Consider the following 24,152-nt stretch of genomic DNA (forward strand, 5'->3'; position numbering starts at 1 on the left):
ATAAACTTGGATTAGCTAACACAACGTGCCATTGAAACACAGGAGTGATGGTTGCTGATAATGGGCCTCTGTACGCCTATGTAGATTTTCCATAAAAAATCTGCCGTTTCCAGCTACAATAGTAATTTACAACATTAACAATGTCTAAATTGTATTCCTGATCAATTTCATGTTATATTAATAGACAAAAAATGTGTGTTTCTTTCAAAAACAAGGACATTTCTAAGTGACCCCAAAGTTTTGAACAGTAGTTTATGTAAATTACTCGAATTTGGCTTTTTTTGAGGTCAATAACTTTGATAAATAGCTTCATTACGGGCAACGAAACCTATTGTTTCCATTCTAATGAACTATAGTAATAGCAAGCTCTTCATCTTCCCGCTCTCCCTCTCAAGCTGAACAGGATATGACTAGGCCTAGTCCGCTTGCACAGATATTGCATTTTTTTGGGACAAATTGACTCGCCTCCTGAAGTACCACCGTACACAGCACAGTCATTGGGAACGCCTATCCAATGCAGTGTAGCCTAGTTGTATATACAGCATCCCAGAAGAAAAAAACTTGGGAAGGAAGTACATTTTCTTAGAAATCTAACTTTTGTTACGTTGGTATGAAGAGATTCGGGAGACAGGCGCAGGAATGCGTAATACGTTTTTTTATTATACCCCAAATTACGGCATGGCGTGTAAAGGCACGGGGACGAAGACCAAACAAACACTATACAAAACACAGGGTTGAAACCCAAACAAAAGAGCGAGAAGTACCTCGAATAAATAACACACGCGCATAATGATTAACACATGGGACTAGCTCGTAATAATCTGTTCAATCCACAAGGGCACGAAAGCCCGAAACACACAGCACAGGTACTCCCACGCACCAACGGACATAGTAACAATAATCGGCAGCACCATGGTGAACAAAGGGCACATATATACAAATACAATCAGTGGGAATAGGGGCCAGGTGTGCACAATGAAAGTTCCAGAGGGATCCGTGACACCTGTGTGTCTCCGAACATGCTCTTAGTGTAGCCTATATTATAGGCCAGCCTTTCTCAAACTGGTTTGTGCCAGAGGTGTTTTCGACAGCCAGTCTGCTGCGCTATTTAGATTTTGTTGCAGCAAACATCAGCCTGGTGGTCCCATACCTGTTTGTGTTGTAGGCCTATAGCAAACTTCTATAGTTGTGATCATGCAATGACCCTGGGAGTTGAAAAGACAGCACAAAGAGATCTGGAACCAGAAGCTGGTCTTTCATAAGTATGTAGAAGGAAAGGGGATTCATGTCTTCCTCTCATTAAAACGAACGCAGGTCTTGGTCACAGGAACCAGTGACAAGCTGTGAGTCTCTTCAGTGCTGGTGAACGGATTACACATCCACTGCTTTCCCGGGCGTGGATCAGATAGTCAGGGGAAGTAATCGTCGAATTTGAGTAGAGTTTTGCTCAGATGTGACCCCATCAATGTACACATGTGATCCATGTCTACATCACCCACGGCAACCACAGTAGAGAATAGATGGGAGAAAATGCCTCTATCCACTTTGTCTCTCCAGGCACCCAGCTTTTTCTTGAAATCGCAATTTTATTGTATGTTTGGAAAATGTCACCTGCATGGTTTTGGTTGAGCAGTCGACTCGTCCGTAGGCCTACAGATCCCGATACAATGGTCTCATCGTAATCCATGTCCCGTTACGTACTCGTTCAGAACACAGAATATTTAATCTGCAGTTTTATTCTGAGGCAACTCTCTGCAAGAAAGACATTCTTCATATGTAGCTAATATATACAAGAAGCGGCATCTAATTGGATTACAAACCAATTTGATGTGCGGGCTCTGTCTAAAACCTCCATGTGATTCTATATCATCTGCCAGAACCTGGATTCTACGCGTGACAGTGTCATTGGAACGTGGGATTTCACTGATCTTTGTAGAAGCAGCTAAAACCTCTGGGCAAGCATCCACGACCGAGGGCATGACCAGCTTTTCTACTATAGTGAAAGGAGCCTGGCACTAGGAAATGCTATGAGAGAGGAAGTACGAAGCCTTCAGTAAACTCTCATTGTCTGTGAAATTATTGTGCAGCATTTTTGTTTGTTTGGTTTGAAATAAATAAATAATGGTCTGTTTTATCCTTGAGATATGGAAGCTTTGCTTCTAAATTTCAGAGTATTTTCGATGGCTTCATAGCATATCGGCTGAGGCAAGTCTGACATATCACACAGACTGGGTTTGGTGGGCAGCTGTTCTTTGAAACAAATCCAGGGAGAGAGAGAGAGAGAGAGAGAGGCTGAGCAGCAGGGCTAGCTTGTGTGTGTGTGTGTGTGTTTGGTGTAGCTATAATTAGTCATGGCAACACAATTTGTTTACTGCTGCATACATAGTTCAGCGCATTGCACAAGTAGTTCCACTGCACGTATTTATTTCAGTCAAATATGCCACAGACCACAAAAAAATACAAATCATATTGAAGATAAATATGCTGCAGACTGGAAAGCATTCCTCCACAGACTGGGATTTGAGAAAGGCTTGTATAGGCTATGGATCATTTTAGTGCGACCACACTGGGCTCACTTGATATTGTGCTCCCAGCAGAAAATCAGGGATGAGGGGCATCATCGGGTACACATTAAATAATATAATAAGCAACTAATTATCAAACCCTGAGAAATATGACACTTTATTTATTACAAATTACATCACCCTGCCCTGGACAAAAAAACAACAAAATACTAAACCTTCCCCATGACTGAAATTTAAAAAGCATGACCCTCCCCCATTTTCTTCTGGGTAACTATTGTGTGACCTAAGACAACTAGGTCTTCACATGTTCAATACTACAGCCTGGGAGAGACTCTCTCTCTCTCTGGTCTCTCGGTTTCTCGCTCTCGATCTGGTCTCTCTCTCTCTCTCTGGACTCTTAGTCTCTCTCTCTCTCTCTGGTCTCTCAGTCACTCTCTCTCTCTGGTCTCTGTCTCTCGCTCTGGTCTCTCTCTCTCTGGACTCTTAGTCTCTCTCTCTCGCTCTGGTCTCTCTCTCTCTCTGGACTCTTAGTCTCTCTCTCTCTCTCTCTGGACTCTCAGTCACTCTCTCTCTCTGGACTCTTAGTCTCTCTCTCTCTCTCTGGTCTCTCAGTCACTCTCTCTCTCTGGACTCTTAGTCTCTCTCTCTCTCTCTGGTCTCTGTCTCTCGCACTCTCTCTCTCTGGTCTCTCAGTCACTCTCTCTCTCTGGTCTCTGTCTCTCGCATTCTCTCTGGTCTCTCGGTCTCTCTCTGGACTCTCAGTCTCTCTCTCTATCGCTCTGGTCTCTCTCTCTCTCTCTGGACTCTTAGTCTCTCTGTCTCTCTCTGGACTCTCAGTCACTCTCTCTCTCTGGTCTCGGTCTCTCTCTCTCTCTCTCTCTCTGGTCTCTCGGTTTCTCGCTCTCGCTCTGGTCTCTCTCTCTCTCTCTCTCTGGACTCTCAGTCACTCTCTCTCTCTCTCTGGTCTCTCAGTCACTCTCTCTCTCTGGTCTCTGTCTCTCGCACTCTCTCTGGTCTCTCGGTCTCTCTCTCTCTGGTCTCTCAGTCACTCTCTCTCTCTGGTCTCTCAGTCACTCTCTCTCTCTGGTCTCTGTCTCTCTCTCTCTCTGGTCTCTCGGTTTCTCGCTCTCGCTCTGGTCTCTCTCTCTCTCTCTCTCTGGACTCTCAGTCACTCTCTCTCTGGTCTCTCAGTCACTCTCTCTCTCTGGTCTCTCAGTCACTCTCTCTCTCTGGTCTCTGTCTCTCTCTCTCTCTCTGGTCTCTCTCTCTCTCTCTCTCTCTGGTCTCTCGGTTTCTCGCTCTCGCTCTGGTCTCTCTCTCTCTCTCTCTCTGGACTCTCAGTCACTCTCTCTCTCTCTCTGGTCTCTCAGTCACTCTCTCTCTCTGGTCTCTGTCTCTCGCTCTCCCTCTGGTCCCTCGGTTTCTCTCTCTGATCTCTCAGTCTTTCACCCCCTCTCCCTCTCCTTCTCCCTCCCTCCCTCCCTCCCTCCCTCCCTCCCTCCCTCCCTCCCTCCCTCCCTCCCTCCCTCCCTCCCTCCCTCCCTCCCTCCCTCCCTCCCTCTCGTTCTCTGTCTCCCTCTCTTTTTCATTGATTTATTCCAAGCCTATTTGGTATGAAGTCATCACCAGGTTTGGAGTGAGAGATCTGCTCCAGGTACTCTGAACCTGCTAGCTTACAGAGAGACGTTTCCAAATGTCATGCCTTTCACTGTCTCATCTCCTCTCTTCCCTGCTTGTCCCACTCCATGTTCCACCTAACCTTTTCATTAGCTCACATCTGCCGAGCATGGAGATATGTATCCAATGGAATATAGGTAGGGAAGGGGCCTGACAGCTGAGGCTTCGTCCCAAATGGCACCGTTCCCTTCATATTGCATTACTTTTGACCAGAGCCCCCTAACTTTGCCCACCCCTGATTTAGGGAATGGTGTGCCATTTGGTTCCAGGGACTTCCTAATATGGATACCGTACAAGGGGGTCACAAAAGAGGTTGGAGAAGCAAATTCTGGATGAAATGCATTGTTATTTAGGAGTAAAACCTTGATCAAACGCATCATTCGTATTTGAGTTTTCTCTGAGACGTTTATAGAATGATGAATTGATTCCTGTGGAGGTTTGAGTACATTGTGAGGGTAGTTACGGAAGGTGTTCCTGATGTAGCTACTGTTCTACAGAGGGAGGTCTCCGGACATATCAGAATGCGCGTTAAACATCAATGACCAATAGAGAAAACCTATAGGGACTCAAGTTAGCAAGTATGGAGTATTGTGGACGGCTGTTTTTCCTTGGAACTCTTGATCACTGGAGCAATAAGTGTTATTATGTGTTTTCAGCGTTTCCTGTTCTCTGTTGTTGTTATGGTAATGCAATGTCTGCCATGCCATGGTCAGTCCTGCTATAATTGCCCCTTGCGGACCAATAAAGCATATTGAAGTGAATTGGCTTGAATAAAAGCACAGCCAGATGCTGAAGATGGATGAATTGGATGGATGGACTGTTAGATTAATGGAAGAATGGATGGATGGACTATTGGATTAACAGAGAAATGGATAGATGGACTATTGGATTAACAGAGGAATGGATGGACTATTGGATTAACAGAGGAATGGATGGACTATTGGATTAACAGAGGAATGGATGGACTGTTGGTTTAACAGAGAAATGGATAGATGGACTATTGGATTAACAGAGGAATGGATGGACTGTTGGATTAACAGAGGAATGGATGGACTGTTGGATTAACAGAGAAATGGATAGATGGACTGTTGGATTAACAGGGGAATGGATGGACTGTTGGATTACCAGAGAAATGGATGGATGGGCTGTTGGATTAACAGAGGAATGGATGGACTGTTGGATTACCAGAGAAATGGATGGATGGGCTGTTGGATTAACAGAGGAATGGATAGATGGACTGTTGGATTAACAGAGGAACGAATGGGCTGTTGGATTAACAGAAGAATGGATGGACTGTTGGTTTAACAGAGAAATGGATGGATGGGCTGTTGGATTAACAGAGGAATGGATGGACTGTTGGATTAACAGAGGAATGGATGGACTGTTGGATTAACGGAGGGATGGATGGATGGATTGTTGGATTAACGAAGGAATGGATGGATGACATTTGGTTTAACGGAGGAATGGATGGATGGACTAATGGATTAACATAGGAATGGATGGATGGATTGTTGGATTAATGGAGGAATGGATGGTTGGATTGTTGGATTAACATAGGAATGGATGGATGGACTGTTGGATTAACATAGGAATGGATGGATGGATTGTTGGATTAATGGAGGAATGGATGGATGGATTGTTGGATTAATGGAGGAATGGATTGACTGTTGGATTAACGGAGGAATGGCTTGACTGTTGGATTAACGGAGGAATGGATTGACTGTTGGATTAACGGACGGATGAATGGATTGTTGGATTAACGGAGGAATGGATTGACTGTTGGATTAACGGAGGAATGGTTTGACTGTTGGATTAACGGAGGAATGGATTGACTGTTGGATTAACGGACGGATGAATGGATTGTTGGATTAACGGAGGAATGGATTGACTGTTGGATTAACGGAGGAATGGGTTGACTGTTGGATTAACGGACGGATGGATGGATTGTGAAGACAAAGAGACAGATGCTCCATGTCTGTGAGAGTCCCCTGGACAGGTACTGTATATGTACAGGTGATCCATGGAGTATTCAGCCCGTGTGTGTGTGTGTGTGTTCGATGCGTGAGTGTGTGTGTATTTGTGTGTGTGTCTGTGTCTGAGTGTGTGTGTGTCTGTGTGTGTGTGTCTGTGTGTTTGTAAGTGTGTGTCTGTGCGTGTGTCTGTGTCTGCATGTGTGTATGTGTGTGTCTGTGTGTGTGTATTTATGTGTGTCTGTGTGCGTGTATTTGTGTGTGTGTGTGTGTCTGTGTGTGTGTATTTATGTGTGTCTGTGTGTGTATTTGTGTGTGTGTGTGTCTGTGTGTGTGTGTGTCTGTGTGTTTGTATGTGTGTATTTGTGTCTGTGTGTGTGTGTATTCGTGTCTGTGTGTCTGTGTGTCTGTGTGTATTCGTGTCTGTGTGTCTGTGTGTCTGTGTGTCTATTCGTGTCTGTGTGTGTGTATTCGTGTCTGTGTGTATGTGTGTGTATTCGTGTCTGTGTGTCTGTGTGTGTATTCGTGTCTGTGTGTGTGTATTCGTGTCTGTGTGTATGTGTGTGTATTCGTGTCTGTGTGTGTGTGTATTCCTGTCTGTGTGTATGTGTGTGTATTCGTGTCTGTGTGTATGTGTGTGTGTATTCGTGTCTGTGTGTATGTGTGTGTATTCGTGTCTGTGTGTATGTGTGTGTATTCGTGTCTGTGTGTATGTGTGTGAATTCGTGTCTGTGTGTATGTGTGTGTATTCGTGTCTGTGTGTGTGTGTGTGTATTCGTGTCTGTGTGTGTGTGTGTGTATTCGTGTCTGTGTGTGTGTGTGTGTATTCGTGTCTGTGTGTATGTGTGTGTATTCGTGTCTGTGTGTATGTGTGTGTATTCGTGTCTGTGTGTGTGTGTATTCGTGTCTGTGTGTATGTGTGTGTATTCGTGTCTGTGTGTATGTGTGTGTGTATTCGTGTCTGTGTGTATGTGTGTGTATTCGTGTCTGTGTGTATGTGTGTGTATTCGTGTCTGTGTGTATGTGTGTGAATTCGTGTCTGTGTGTATGTGTGTGTATTCGTGTCTGTGTGTGTGGTGTGTATTCGTGTCTGTGTGTGTGTGTGTGTATTCGTGTCTGTGTGTGTGTGTGTGTATTCGTGTCTGTGTGTATGTGTGTGTATTCGTGTCTGTGTGTATGTGTGTGTATTCGTGTCTGTGTGTATGTGTGTGTATTCGTGTCTGTGTGTATGTGTGTGTGTATTCGTGTCTGTGTGTATGTGTGTGTGTATTCGTGTCTGTGTGTATGTGTGTGTATTCGTGTCTGTGTGTATGTGTGTGTATTCGTGTCTGTGTGTATGTGTATATGTTTCTCCAGGGCTGAAGAGCAGAGCTGTTCCCACCAGACGCCCACAAATCAAAGTAAAAGAAAACTCCCAGAGTTCCCTTGCTTTCCTCTCTAGCTCCTCAGCTCACGCCCACTCAGTATAACTTTAGCATTCAAGACCAGCAACGTGATAAGCAAAGCAAGCGTGCCTGATCGCTTTCAGAGAACACACACACGCCGTGCAATAATAAAGAATGTATGATCGCCTGAATTATTGACTAACGCCATTAAACATTCATTGATGTTATTGAAGAAATAGCTATGGCTGGTGACGAAAAAGTTCCATTTTTCTACTAGAGCTGTCAGAGTGTGGTGAGGTATTTGTGGTAACTGGCCTTTAAATGGTTGTTATTGCGCTGTGTATTCCTGACTCTCTTGCATGAGGATAAATGCTCCTGACCTCCTCTGTATATGCATGCAAACACGGGAGGAGAACGGCTCCAGGCTATCTGAAATCGTATCTATTATCCTGGACTGGTAATCTTAGATCGCATTCTGCACGTGTGCATAGGAATCACTAGGGCACCCGTTCTCATGGTAACAGCTTAATATATAAACACAATAATTAGAGTTTTCATGGTAACAGCTTAAAACATAATAACAATCATTTGGTGGGTGCTTATATTTGTCCTATTTCATACAAGTACAAGCGTGTATTAATATGCATGTGTTGTTTTGCATATCCCAACTCTCCTTGAGACACCCTGGGAGAGTGGGGTGAGACACCCTGGGAGAGTGGGGTGAGACACCCTGGGAGAGTGGGGTGAGACACCCTGGGAGAGTGGGGTGATACACCCTGGGAGAGTGGGGTGAGACACCCTGGGAGAGTGGGGTGAGACACCCTGGGAGAGTGGGGTGGACACCCTGGGAGAGTGGGGTGAGACACCCTGGGAGAGTGGGGTGAGACACCCTGGGAGAGTGGGGTGAGACACCCTGGGAGAGTGGGGTGAGACACCCTGGAAGAGTGGGGTGAGACACCCTGGGAGAGTGGGGTAAGACAAACTGGGAGAGTGGGGTCACGGCCAGGGTCAGCCATTATCAACGGGTGACCCTGGAGCAATTAGGGTTATTAAGTGTCTTACTAACGGCCCATCGACAGCTTTTCACCTTGTCGGCTCAGCTTTCACACCCAACGCTCTTAACCACCAGACTGTCTGCTACCTTCAATTTAAACTTCACACCAGTGTCTTCCAGTCTGCCCATGAATGAACAGGCACATTAGAGAATAACAGTGTCTTCCAGTCTGCCCATGAGTGAACAGGCACATTAGAGAATAACAGTGTCTTCCAGTCTGCCCATGAATGAACAGGCACATTAGAGAATAACAGTGTCTTCCTGTCTGCCCATGAATGAACAGGCACATTAGAGAATAACAGTGTCTTCCAGTCTGCCCATGAATGAACAGGCACATTAGAGAATAACAGTGTCTTCCAGTCTGCCCATGAATGAACAGGCACATTAGAGAATAACCGTGTCTTCCTGTCTGCCCATGAATGAACAGGCACATTAGAGAATAACAGTGTCTTCCAGTCTGCCCATGAGTGAACAGGCATATTAGAGAATAACAGTGTCTTCCAGTCTGCCCATGAGTGAACAGGCATATTAGAGAATAACAGTGTCTTCCAGTCTGCCCATGAATGAACAGGCACATTAGAGAATAACAGTGTCTTCCAGTCTGCCCATGAATGAACAGGCACATTAGAGAATAACAGTGTCTTCCAGTCTGCCCATGAATGAACAGGCACATTAGAGAATAACAGTGTCTTCCATTCTGCCCATGAATGAACAGGCACATTAGAGAATAACAGTGTCTTCCATTCTGCCCATGAATGAACAGGCATATTAGAGAATAACCGTGTCTTCCTGTCTGCCCATGAATGAACAGGCACATTAGAGAATAACAGTGTCTTCCATTCTGCCCATGAATGAACAGGCATATTAGAGAATAACAGTGTCTTCCATTCTGCCCATGAATGAACAGGCACATTAGAGAATAACAGTGTCTTCCAGTCTGCCCATGAATGAACAGGCACATTAGAGAATAACAGTGTCTTCCATTCTGCCCATGAATGAACAGGCACATTAGAGAATAACAGTACTTAGGGTTATTAAAACATAAAGATACAGTCGTGCTTCTCTTGGGTCAGATACTGTATAGTCAATATAGATTCAGGAATATCTGAATTCAAGATGAATAAGCCTGTTAATAGCATTACATCATACCATAGTCTGGTAATAGCATTACATCATACCACAGCCTGGTAATAGCATTACATCATACCATAGTCTGGTAATAGCATTACATCATACCACAGCCTGTTAATAGCATTACATCATACCACAGCCTGGTAATAGCATTACATCATACCACAGCCTGGTAATAGCATTACATCATACCATAGTCTGGTAATAGCATTACATCATACCACAGCCTGGTAATAGCATTACATCATACCACAGCCTGTTAATAGCATTACATCATACCATAGTCTGGTAATAGCATTACATCATACCACAGCCTGGTAATAGAATTACATCATACCACAGTCTGGTAATAGCATTACATCATACCACAGTCTGGTAATAGCATTACATCATACCACAGCCTGGTAATAGCATTACATCATACCACAGCCTGGTAATAGCATTACATCATACCACAGTCTGGTAATAGCATTACATCATACCATAGTCTGGTAATAGCATTACATCATACCACAGCCTGGTAATAGCATTACATCATACCACAGTCTGGTAATAGCATTACATCATACCACAGCCTGGTAATAGCATTACATCATACCATAGTCTGGTAATAGCATTACATCATACCACAGCCTGGTAATAGCATTACAACATACCACAGCCTGGTAATAGCATTACATCATACCATAGTCTGGTAATAGCATTACATCATACCACAGCCTGGTAATAGCATTACATCATACCACAGCCTGGTAATAGCATTACATCATACCACAGCCTGGTAATAGCATTACAACATACCACAGCCTGGTAATAGCATTACATCATACCACAGCCTGGTAATAGCATTACATCATACCATAGCCTGGTAATAGCATTACATCATACCATAGTCTGGTAATAGCATTACAACATACCACAGCATCACAAGTGTGTTGGTCAAAACTGTGGCTTTGACTTTTGACAGTTCATGCAGGAATGTATGTATATTCTCTGTACATATGTTTAATAGAACATACCACTCCCATATGACCTCATGCGATGTGTGTGTGTGTAACAGGGTCTTACTTGAAGTGTGTGTGTGTAACAGGGTCTTACTTGAAGTGTGTGTGTGTAACAGGGTCTTACTTGAAGTGTGTGTGTGTGACAGGGTCTTACTTGAAGTGTGTGTGTGACAGGGTCTTACTTGAAGTGTGTGTGTGTGACAGGGTCTTACTTGAAGTGTGTGTGACAGGCTCTTACTTGAAGTGTGTGTGGTGCGGGTGACGAGGGGGTGTCGGGCTTACTTGAAGTGTGTGTGTGTGCAGGGCACGAGGGGGGTGCGGGGTTACTTGAAGTGTGTGTGTGTGACAGGGTGTTACTTGAAGTGTGTGTGTGTGACAGGGTGTTACTTGAAGTGTGTGTGTGTGACAGGGTCTTACTTGAAGTGTGTGTGACAGGGTGTTACTTGAAGTGTGTGTGTGTGACAGGGTGTTACTTGAAGTGTGTGTGTGACAGGGTGTTACTTGAAGTGTGTGTGTGTGACAGGGTGTTACTTGAAGTGTGTGTGTGTGTGACAGGGTGTTACTTGAAGTGTGTGTGTGTGTGACAGGGTGTTACTTGAAGTGTGTGTGTGTGACAGGGTGTTACTTGAAGTGTGTGTGTGTGTGACAGGGTCTTACTTGAAGTCTGTGTGACAGGGTCTTACTTGAAGTGTGTGTGTGTGACAGGGTGTTACTTGAAGTGTGTGTGTGTGACAGGGTGTTACTTGAAGTGTGTGTGTGTGACAGGGTCTTACTTGAAGTGTGTGTGTGTGACAGGGTGTTACTTGAAGTGTGTGCATGTGACAGGGTGTTACTTGAAGTGTGTGTGTGACAGGGTGTTACTTGAAGTGTGTGTGTGTGACAGGGTGTTACTTGAAGTGTGTGTGTGTGACAGGGTGTTACTTGAAGTGTGTGACATGGTCTTACTTGATGTCACTCTCTCTGAACCTCTCCACGTCCAGGTCTTCAATGAACTTCTCTCCCTTCATCCAGTAGATGAGCGGACTGACCTCCCCGGCGAAGCCGAAGAACGCTTGGCACGTCAGGTTGACTTGACTTCCTGTGGAGACAGGAAACAGGAAATAAGGCATGGTTGTCGTAGTAAGGAAGTAATATGGTTGTGGGTAAAGCAGGGGAAAATGATTGGGAGAGGTGGAGCCCACTAATGTAGGTCTTTCCAGTACCATGGATAATATGGGTGATTCTTATTAGATGGTGTCTCCTATCGTCTAGGCTCTAATGCACACCTCCAGACTCTGCTGTGCCTTCCAACACCTACATCCTCCTGAACTCATAGACACCCGTGAAGTTCCCCTATCCCCTAAAGTTCCCTTATCCCCTCTGAAGTTCTCCTATCCCCCCTAAAGTTCCCCTGACCCCTCTGAAGTTCTCCTATCCCCTCTGAAGCTCTCCTATCCCCTCTGAAGTTCCCCTATCCCCTCTGAAGCTCTCCTATCCCATCTGAAGCTCCCCTATCCCCTCTGAAGTTCCCCTATCCCCTCTGAAGCTCTCCTATCCCCTCTGAAGCTCTCCTATCCCCTCTGAAGCTCTCCTATCCCCTCTGAAGCTCTCCTATCCCCTCTGAAGCTCTCCTAACCCCTCTGAAGCTCTCCTATCCCCTCTGAAGCTCTCCTACCCCTTCTGAAGTTCCCCTGCCCCCCTGAAGCTCTCCTATCCCCTCTGAAGTTCCCCTATCCCCTCTGAAGTTCCCCTGCCCCCTCTGAAGCTCTCCTATCCCCTTTGAAGATCCCCTATCCCCTCTGAAGTTCCCCTATCCCCTCTGAAGTTCCCCTGCCCCCTCTGAAGTTCTCCTATCCCCTCTGAAGCTCTCCTATCCCCTCTGAAGCTCTCCTATCCCCTCTGAAGCTCTCCTATCCCCTCTGAAGCTCTCCTATCCCCTCTGAAGTTCCCATATCCGCTCTGAAGCTCTCCTGCCCCTTCTGAAGTTCCCCTATCCCATCTGAAGCTCTCCTACCCCTTCTGAAGTTCCCTATCCCATCTGAAGCTCTCCTGCCCCATCTGAAGCTCTCCTATCCCCTCTGAAGCTCTCCTATCCCCTCTGAAGCTCTCCTATCCCATCTGAAGCTCTCATATCCCCTCTGAAGCTCTCCTACCGCCTCAGAAGCTCCCATCCCTCCTCCCATTCTCTCCCACTCTCTCCCTCATGCTCCTGAACACTGCTGAACTCTCTTTCACTCTCTCCCACGCACACTCCTGGCGTCCTCTACACAAAGGGCAGGGGGTGGTTATTAGCCCAGTACCCTTATTGTTCCACCCTACCAATTAGTGTGAGTGTGAAACATGATTCACAGCGTGCATGGTGAAAGATGTTCTACACACAACAGCCTCAGTGCTATTTAAAGGGAAATCTTATTAAAATCTGTTCATATACACTCCCACAAAGAATATGACACTTTTTAAAACATTTTCTGACAAGCAAGCACTTAGATATGGTCATTTTCACATTTTCAGAAATTCTTAGAATGTTTGGGAATTACATATACTAAGGCATTTGTGAAAATTCTATAGCATTATAGAGTGGGAAACCAGCCGTGAAGTTTTGACAAATAATAGACACTGCAGTAAATAAAACCAAATAAAAACAACTGTCTTGTCCAGGACCAGAGTCTACGCACACCGGTGCGCCATAGCCAATCAAAGCTACAGTAGGCCTTCATGCAAACAAGCCATTTGCCACAATGGCCTGCCATCATTCACGTTGAACTGGACGTTAGATCATTAGAACACATTTGGCAAAAGCCACAAAATACACCTGAATGGATTTCTGTAAATATGTAAATATCATGGGAGTCCTCTTACATTTGGGAACTTTACAGTCCTATTGATCAAACAACCACGAAAAGGTAGGTTTTCTCTCCCTCAGTTATGCACATCATCAACAACAACATCAACAACTAATGCTAGCCAGAGCAAGATGAGCTAAAACATAATGAAAGAACATTAGATACAGTACAGTGCATTCAGATAGTATTCAGACCCCTTCCCCTTTTCCACATTTTGTTACGTTACATCCTTATCCTAAAATTAATTAAATACATCTGTTCCTCATCAATCTACACACAATACCCCACAATGACAAAGTGAAACAGGTTTTTAGACATTTTTGCAAATTTATTAAAAAAACTAAACAGAAATACCTTATTTACGTAAGTATTCAGGCCCTTTGTTATGAGACTCGAAATTGAGCTCAGGTGCATCCTTTTCCTATTGATCATCCTTGTGATGTTTCTACAACTTGATTGGAGTCCACCTGTGGTAAATTAAATTGATTGGACATAATTTGGAAAGGCACACACCTGTCTATATAAGGTCCGACAGTTGACTGTGCATTTCAGATCAAAAACCAAGCCACGAGGTCAAAGGAATTGTCCGTAGAGCTCCGAGATAGGATTGTCGAGGTACAGATCTGGGGAAGGGTACCAAAACATTTCTGCATCATTGAAGGTCCCCAAGAACACAGTGGCCTCCATCATTCTTAAATGGAAGAAGTTTGGAACCACCAAGACTCTTTCTAGAGCTTTCCACCCGGCCAAACTGAGCAATCGGGGGAGAAGGGCCTTGGTCAGGGAGATGACCAAGAACACGATGGTCACTCTGACAGAGCTCCAGAGTTTCTCTGTGGAGATGGTAGAACCTTCCAGAAGGACATCCATCTCTGCAGCACTCCACCAATCAGGCGTGGCTAAACGGAAGCCACTCCTCAGTAAAAGGCACATGACAGCCCACTTGGAGTTTGCCAATGCAGGAGTGACTTCGGGACAAGTCTCTGAATGTCCTTGAGTGGCTCCACCAGAGCCCAGACTTGAACCCAATCGAACATCTCTGGAGAGACCTGAAAATAGCTGTGCAGTGACGCTCCCCATCCAACCTGACAGAGCTTGAGAGGTTCTGCAGAGAAGAATGGGAGAAGATCTGAAATACAGGTGTGCCCAGATTGTAGTTTCATACCCAAGAAGACTTGAGGCTGTAATCACTGCCAAAGGTCCTTCAACAAAGTACTGAGTAAAGGGTCTGAATACTTATGTAAAGGATTTATCTGTATTTCCTTTGTCATTATGGAGTATTGTGTGTAGATTGATGAGGGAAAAAAATCACGTAACAAAATATGGAAAAAGTCAAGGGGTCTGAATACTTTCCGAATGCACTGTAAACCCTCTCAAATTGTTTCAGCTAGTTGGCCGTCAAAATTGTACTGATAAACGATGGGGAATTGTAGACTTCCCGTCCTTCTGCAGCTTGCCAGCACCCAAGCTAACTGGCTAAAGTTGGCTAGCTTGCTACTTCCAGACACAAATGAGAGAACACCTCACTCTGACCACTTTACTCGGCCTAGCAGAGCTGGTTAGCTAGGCTGTTTACATGTTATCTAGAGCATTCTTGATGAACTATTACTTTTTCTGCCGACGTTTACTGACACCGGTCATATTCAGCCGGTGTAGCACGTTAGTAAATGCATCAGTTATTCTGCCCTCTGACACACTCAGACAAGTCTGTTCTGAAATAGATAGCCAGAGTGAATTTTGCGAACACAAGCGATATGCTAACTGGATAATGTTGAGGAAATATTGAATCAAATATTTCTCAGATACCGGAATTTGTAAATTCAAATAGACTTTATTACAAAGTAACAGAGCCGAGCAATTCCATGGAACAACTGATTTTTCTTGTTACAGACCTCAGGCTTTATAGGTTTCCACCTTCAGATAACACACATGGTCACTCCCCTCTACGTAGATGATTAACACCCCTTGGCCTTTCGCCACCATTATCTTCTTGTCCCAATTCTTGCTTGTTAACGCCCACATCTGCTCAATTTAGATTATAAGCGTGGCGGCGCCATAGTGTTAATACAAAAAAGAATATATTTATTGTCTATATACTTTCCTAATATAAGTGCTTTTCTAATAATATTTGATTAGTATAAACATAGGTTCTTCTTACAGATACATGGCTTTTGGTGCCTATAATAATTAACTAAGGTACACATTTTCTGCTTACGTTCTGTTTTAACATGTCTAGTGATTAACTCCATGTTAACCCGGTCTGTACACTCCCATGGATTCTGCTTACGTTCTGTTTTAACATGTCTAGTGATTAACTCCATGTTAACCCGGTCTGTACACTCCCATGGATTCTGCTTACGTTCTGTTTTAACATGTCTAGTGATTAACTCCATGTTAACCCGGTCTGTACACTCCCATGGATTCTGCTTACGTTCTGTTTTAACATGTCTAGTGATTAACTCCATGTTAACCCGGTCTGTACACTCCCATGGATTCTGCTTACGTTCTGTTTTAACATGTCTAGTGATTAACTCCATGTTAACCCGGTCTGTACACTCCCATGGATTCTGCTTACGTTCTGTTTTAACATGTCTAGTGATTAACTCCATGTTAACCCGGTCTGTACACTCCCATGGATTCTGCTTATGTTCTGTTTTCATATGTCCAAGGGTTAACTCTTTGTTAATCCAGCTCTGACCATTCACCTGAGCTCAGCCTTTACTCTGCTTACACATGTCTATTAATTAACCCTATGTTTTCTGTCTCAATACTTTTGGGAGAACAGTCTAGATACTGGAAAATCAACCACAGTCATGAATTTTCACCTACAATAACAGTCATTCAAGTTGTATAGCAAGCTATTAGCCAAGCTATTAGCCACGTTATGACTGACTTGTGATCATTGCCCTTGCTAGTTTGATTGTATTGACATTCCCAGCCTTGGTTACATTCGTCTGTTTTTGTCCAAAATATTGAGTCATGGAAACTGAAACGGTGCATCCCGAATGGAGGCAGCAAACAATGTACCAGGCCAGCTGTGATTTACAACCTGATAGCAATATTTTTTAGACTACCAAGAAATGTATTGGTGAATTATATGAATCATGCAATGAACTGCATCCATCTATTCTGCCAACAATGACTTACTGTACATCATGGAACGTTGAGTCAAATAGAACCTACTTTTAAAACCTCTTATCAAGTTGGTTTTGTAGCATAAACTGGGACTTTGATATTTTTTACTGATATTATGATTGTCTGTTTGTTTCATGTCAGCAAAGTAGTTAAAACGCTGTCAGATCCACTTTAAAGCATTTTGGGTGTGCTATGCATATCAAATACAATGCATGCCACCCCAAAGATCAGGCTAATGCTGATGATGTGTCCGCGATTGAAGAGGCGGTTCGTGTTCAAACAACTGGTAGAGGTACTGAAACGCCATCATTATTATTCATCTAACCTTAATAAAATCACATTTATTTTCAATCAATCAAATGTATTTCTAAAGCCCTTCTTACATCAGCTGATGTCACAAAGTGCTGTACAGAAACCCAGCCTAAAACCCCAAACAGCAAGCAATGCAGATGTAGAAGCATAAAAACGTCTACATTCTACTGGATGGAGAGAGATTCAGGCCTCAGGATCATACGATAACCCCGAGATTGTCAGAAAGGAGCATTGACATCAAGAATGACATTCAAGCAACTATAACCACCACCAACACTACTTCACGAGCCATTTGGAGGGGAATCTCATGGAAATCAGATGTTGGTAATCTGTAGCAGCAGCACCTGGCTCCATCCAGCAGACAGACAGGCAGACAGACAGACAGGCAGGCACAGAGTGATGTGATGTGCAGATAGACTCCAGATGCCACGGACTAGACTGACTGACTGACACAGTGAATGGGGCTGAAGGGTAAGCTGACACGGCTCAGGAGACAGATTCTATCCCTGTGCTGGAGCTTTTTCTCCCCTCTCAGCTCATTTCCCAGCGATATCTTATGTGGCGGAGGGAGAGATAAGCCCGGTGTCTCTTAACTCCACCCAGCCAGCCCCGGGGACTTGGGACCAACGATGAGACGCCCGGATTATGGATCCCATTTGCTCTTTTTTTCTCTTTATTTCTCACTCTGTTTTCTCATTTGTGCTGTGTCTTTCTTCTGCACAGGAATTCATGTGTATTACAGAAACTCTAAATAAGCTAAACATTGTGTCGATCACTCTAAACCCCAGCACTACACAGCTGATTCAAATGATCAACTCTTCATCAAGCGTTGATTATTTGAATCAGCTGTGTAGTGCGAGAACAAAAACTAGTTTACTGTAAACTAAATATTACATTTAGTGATATGAAATTTCCCCATTACAGGCAGGCACACAGACGCACACTTGTGTACATGCAATCTGGGACATAGACCGGCCAGTCTATCTAATTAGTTGTCATTGAGTGACAACTAACATTTTGTATACCAACCAACAGCTGAGCCATGTGCTGTGAGCCCACAATATCCACACCGTAACCCAAAACACCATCAAAGCCAGAGAGCCAGAGAGGCTAGCCACTAGAGCCCATATTAAACTGGACTGATCAAGGAGCGGCCATTAAAAGTATGTTGAGAAAGTCAAAGAGGTGATTCAGCATCATTCATTAGTGTTCTCACTCATCTCCCCATCCCTCCCCCAGGGGTTGGGGCTCAGATGTCTGTGAGATGGCAGATAGCGGTGGAGGATAATTGGCAGTTCAAAGATAATAGGGATTTATTTGACCATCTCTCTCTGGTTCTGAAACGTTCTGCCATGTTGCAGCCCCCTTGTCAGATTATTAGGAGCAAAAACCAGGTAAACATAAACGGACCTGTGAATCTGGTTGATGTGTATCTTTTCCCTACATGAATTATGGTAAACACCTCTAAACTTCAGCTATTTGGGAGACTAGGGCCAATTCAATGGCTTTGAATTGCAGGATGCACCTTGAGTGTGACAGTTAGTGTGCCCATTGAGGTGAGTTATGTGGTGGAGCAACATGGCGCAGTACCACTCATGTCCACAAGAGGTCACGATGGAGCTACAGAGCAGGTACAGAAATGCACTGATGCAAAAAAAAAAGCAAAGCATGTTGATAGGTTCAGCTCTGAGAGGAATCATTATTCTCCTCTGTCTACTCCACAAAAGTACTGTACCTTTATTCCTGGGGGATTGGAAATCCCCCCATTTTATTCTATGTAATACCACAAGTCATGCAGGCTCTAATGTACCATTATTCGTGTATGTACATAATATACTGCAAATTCCCAGCATCAGATAATGGAGATTATGCACATAATAATCACAAAGTGGGAGTACCTTTATTGACATGTTAATCTAGGTAGGCCAAGATCACACTGACACCACAGGAGGGCCCCCCCCCCCCCCCACACACCACACACACACACACACACACACACACACACACACACACACACACACACACACACACACACACACACACACACACACACACACACACACCCTCTCCATTCCTCTCCCTCTCTTTCCCTTCCTCTCTCCCCTCATCCTCTCTCTACTTCTCACCCTCTCTCTTTCTCCCTTTCTCATTTCCTCTCTCTCCCTCTCTCTCAATTTCTCTCTCTCCCCGTCTCCCTCTCTCCCTCTCTCTCTCCCTCTCCCTTACTCACTCCCCCTCCCTCTCTTCCTTATCTTCCTCTGCCTTCCTTAAGCCTCTCTTAGTCACAGTAATAAGGTAAAAAGCTGCAGCATTGGCATCACTGCTCTGAGCGGAGGAAGGAAGCAGTCGATTCGATGGGATGCCCGATCGCCAGAGGAGCACACACGCACACATAACACACACACACATACACGCACACACTGGTCTCAATGAGCATGTAGGTACATGTCCAGACCATATACACCTCAAAGAAGTACAGCCTGAGAGGCAAGTAATGAGGGCCCATGAGGTCTGTTCCAGATCATCATATAACCCTGAGGTCTGTTCCAGATTATCGTATAACCCCGAGGTCTGTTCCAGATCATCATATAACCCTGAGGTCTGTTCCAGATCATCATATAACCCCGAGGTCTGTTCCACATCATCATATAACCCTGAGGTCTGTTCTAGATCATCGTATAACCCCGAGGTCTGTTCCAGATCATCATATAACCCTGAGGTCTGTTCCAGATCATCATATAACCCCGAGGTCTGTTCCAGATCATCATATAACCCCGAGGTCTGTTCCAGATCATCATATAACCCTGAGGTCTGTTCCAGATCATCATATAACCCCGAGGTCTGTTCCAGATTATCGTATAACCATGAGGTCTGTTCCAGATCATCATATAACCCCGAGGTCTGTTCCAGATCATCGTATAACCCCGAGGTCTGTTCCAGATCATCATATAACCCTGAGGTCTGTTCCAGATCATCGTATACCACCGAGGTCTGTTCCAGATCATCATATAACCCCGAGGTCTGTTCCAGATCATCATATAACCCTGAGGTCTGTTCCAGATCATCATATAACCCCGAGGTCTGTTCCAGATCATCATATAACCCTGAGGTCTGTTCCAGATCATCATATAACCCCGAGGTCTGTTCCAGATCATCATATAACCCTGAGGTCTGTTCCAGATCATCATATAACCCTGAGGTCTGTTCCAGATCATCGTATGACCCCAAGGTCTGTTCCAGATCATTGTATAACCCCAGAGGTCTGTTCCAGATCATCGTATGACCCTGAGGTCTGTTCCAGATCATTGTATAACCCCAGAGGTCTGTTCCAGATCATCGTATGACCCTGAGGTCTGTTCCAGGTCATCATATAACCCTGAGGTCTGTTCCAGATCATCATATAACCCAGAGGTCTGTTCCAGATCATCATATAACCCTGAGGTCTGTTCCAGATCATCATATAACCCTGAGGTCTGTTCCAGATCATCGTATGACCCTGAGGTCTGTTCCAGGTCATCATATAACCCTGAGGTTTGTTCCAGATCATCATATACAAACACTATATAAGCCTAAACTGTACTGTACTCCCCCCCCTTCTAGTGCTGACTACACTGACAGCTACTTTATTGAGGAACTTTCTATGCATGTGATATGTGGTTGTCCCACCTAGCTATTTTAAGATTAATGCACTGCAAGTCTCTCTGGATAAGAGCGTCTGCTAAATGACTCAAATGTAAAATGTAAATGGTGGCGTTCCTCTGCTCAGACGTTGTGAGCATATACCAATGGTTGCATGCCACGTCATTGACTGTGCCGTCGGGCACCAGATTGCTATAACATTTGATTGTGGTTAGCTGATAGGTAAAATATATATCCACGCATTGTAAGATCTGGCAGGCATCAGATCTGGGCAGAGGAACGCGCCCACTATAAAGGACAAGACTGTACTGTACATCCTATATGAGAAACCCACGTCTAAGTCAAGCACTGACCTAGCATATTCCTTGTTTTGTATGTGGACTCATCTGCTAACAGCAGAGCAGTTTGTAAGTGAGGAAGCTTTCCCTTTCTAATATAGCTGTCCTGAATAAATGACGCTTCAGTTACAATTGGAGAAAGATTTCAAAGTGAAGGAACGCTCCTTTGGAGACTTTCAGTGCCTTTAAAATCCCAGCTGTAATGACATTGAAAGTGTTTTTAATGCTCCTACTCTTCCTTCATCGTGAGCGTGCATGTGTGTGTGTGTGTGTGTGTCCTCTGATTGACTAAGTGTGTGTGGCTGTGTGTGTGTGGCTGTGCAGGGACACACTTGGATGCATAGGTCTTAATGGTTTCTCTATGCTTCTCTCATGATGCTTTGTTGTCCTCTTTCTCCCAGTATAAGCTGCTACTTACACTACTGTGACCACCACATTCAATTAGCCAGCTCTCTGCTGTCTCACTCATGGCCCATCCACGACTAGACACATATTTCCATTGGACCTCATTACCAAAATTGGCTGGCATGACGTTTCTCTCATTACGGAAACACTGTGAGTTTATGGAGCGTCACAATAGCAATAACCAAACCACCGTGCCTAGTCTAAACCATTCTGAAGAGTCCTCGGCCATGCACGGAGTAAATTGAGGATTTCTACTACAGTACACAGCAGACCAGACCTGCACTCTTCATTATGATCGTTGTTGAGATGTAACGTTAGGAGATCGTTCGATATTTGGTTGTAAACCGCTGTCTGTAGCACATTGAATGGTTGTGTTGATTTCCAATCAGAGGGCAAGTACACTGCAATCGAATGCGAGCTTATAGAGATCAATGTACAGTATGGATGTGTGCCTGGCTGGACATAGAGGATCGATCGGGTTATACTGCACCATGGACTCTGAAGTTATAGAGAGAGTTGGAGAGAGAGAAGAGAGAGAGAGAGAGAGAGAGAGACCACATCCAAATAATGCATGGCTGGTAGACCACAGCCTGACATTTTCAAAAGATCAACATGCTCTCCTGCATTGACATTTTCAACAATGCAACGCACTTAAGCACAAAGGGTGATTAATACAAAAGCCCACTGCTCTAATGGATGATCATTGTACCGATATGCCTGATTCAGATATGGAACAGAACACTAATAATAATAGTCATAAAAATGGAATGGATTTAAATAGCTCCTTTCTACCAACCGAGGTAATCAAAGCATTTATATAGCCCCTTTCTACCAACCGAGGTAATCAAAGCATTTATATAGCTCCTTTCTACCAACCGAGGTAATCAAAGCATTTATATAGCTCCTTTCTACCAACCGAGGTAGTCAAAGCATTTATATAGCCCCTTTTTACCAACCGAGGTAATCAAAGCATTTATATAGCCCCTTTCTACCAACCGAGGTAATCAAAGCGCACTACGACTCTCATCTGAGACCAGGTCATTGCTTAACTCGCTAATGAACTGTTTCGATGCTAACCAATCGATAACCATCAATACTTATTTTATTCATTTCGACAACACACATTTTGTTTACCCTAAGTTTCTTTAAGAAATTCCACTCCACCACTTCAAGGACTAGTGTCCTCTCTAAAATGTTGACGCTATCCAGGGTCGACAGACAGGCAGGGGTGAAAGAGCTCACTCAAGGAGAAAAGGGAATCGCTATCAGCCCATCTGCACATTCACTGAGCATTCACTATAAACCCCGGACACCTATGGCTTTAGCCAGGCCCACGGGAAGGTCTGGAGAATTTCGAAGCAGCGCTCGGTGGGGAGAGCTACTGAAGCAAGGCCAGACAGAGATCCAGACAAAGCACAACACAGTGGGGTCCTTCAGGCACTGCTGGGTCAGACTCTGTGGGCCCCACTGGCTCAGTGTAAAAGTTCCCTCCTGGAGGCACAGATCTAGGATCAGTTTAACCCTCCCTTAATCCTCACCTTAACCATTAGGGGAGAAATTACCCAAACGGACCTTACATCAGTGCTGAGGGGTGACCTCATCTGACTTCCCTAACCCCAAAAACTACTTGGCAGCCCTCCAAACCTCCATGGCCAAGCTTCGAGTCAGTCCCTGTATGGTCCAGTGGAGCGAGGAGGCTGTGAGTGGAGCCAGGCTAGCCAGAGATGGCTCACTGCCTGCCCAGGGACGGCTCACTAAGCTCAGGCTGTGTCTCACACCTCCAGTCCCCGACTCCCTGGGCCCTGGAAGTCCATCTAATGACAGACCAACAGCACAGTGTTGTAGTGTAGGCTATACTGTAGGTGCTTTTCCCAGGGCTTGGACATTGTGTGGAGGATCAATGGGACACGTGAGTAGAATGTGGAGGAGGGTTGTCTGAGTCAGTGAAGCGAGGACTTTGATGGGTGGAGGGGCTGTAGAAGCCAAAGGAGAAATGTTGCTCCTTATCCCCACAAATCCCTGTTGAAGGAGGGAGAGGGGAATCAATGTCTCTCTCGCTTTTCCTCTATCTCCCTCTCTCTCGTTCTCTCTCTCAGGATAATTTCTCCCTCTGCTTTAGGATATGAGAGTAGAGAGAGCTGACACAGTTTGCCGTGGCCTCAGAGGCGACTGTGCGTGCTGACACTCAGGAGCACAGATTTCCCGTCTGCTGTCCCCCCCTTACTTTCCCTATCCCTCTCTCTGTCTCCTCTTCCTCTCTTCCTCTCCCCTTGCTCTCATACTCTCCCTTGCTTTTTATCTGCTCTCTTTCTTCCTCCCTCTATCTCTCTTTCTCTCCTAAAGAGAGTCCCGGGAGGGCAGCAGCCAGGGCTACATTATGGATGCAGATTCAGGAGCGTAACAAACAAAGGGGCCAGACGTGTGCTGGTGCAGTGGCTGGGGAGTAGGGACTCTGCAGCAGCCAGGGCTACAGGAAAAGGTTACAGTCATACCAGACGCTATCCTATAGGAGAGAAGAGCTTGGAACCCCTGACCAGACCAAATGGCTTCAATGAGGAAGTGAAACGACCAGTAAGGAGAAGGACAAGGACACAGTAATACGAACTCTGTGACCCAAAAGGGTATAGTGCCGGCTGTCTTCATTTGTCTCAACTTTCACATGTAATGTATCTTTGACTTAAGGCAGATTTTAAATTCTCTCTATGTGATTTTATTTTTGAAGAAAGTCCTCAAAAGGAATAAAGGAATGACCTTT

The 24,152-nt window shown here is 44.8% G+C and overlaps 1 protein-coding gene across 2 annotated transcripts in view; it reads right to left on the reverse strand.

Annotated features, from left to right (window-relative positions):
* The window catches only part of LOC106574938 (interleukin-1 receptor accessory protein-like 1-B), a 343,657-nt gene that overhangs the window by 64,296 nt on the left and 255,209 nt on the right, over window positions 1-24,152 (reverse strand). For both annotated transcript variants that reach the window (XM_045697956.2, XM_045697955.2), the window contains exon 7: window positions 11,692-11,824. In XM_045697956.2, coding sequence (XP_045553912.1) covers window positions 11,692-11,824 — 133 coding nt within the window. The remainder of the gene's footprint in view (window positions 1-11,691; window positions 11,825-24,152) is intronic.

The sequence above is a fragment of the Salmo salar genome, chromosome 16, assembly GCF_965601325.2.
Source record: "Salmo salar chromosome 16, fSalSal1, whole genome shotgun sequence".
In the NCBI taxonomy this organism is placed as follows: domain Eukaryota; kingdom Metazoa; phylum Chordata; class Actinopteri; order Salmoniformes; family Salmonidae; genus Salmo; species Salmo salar.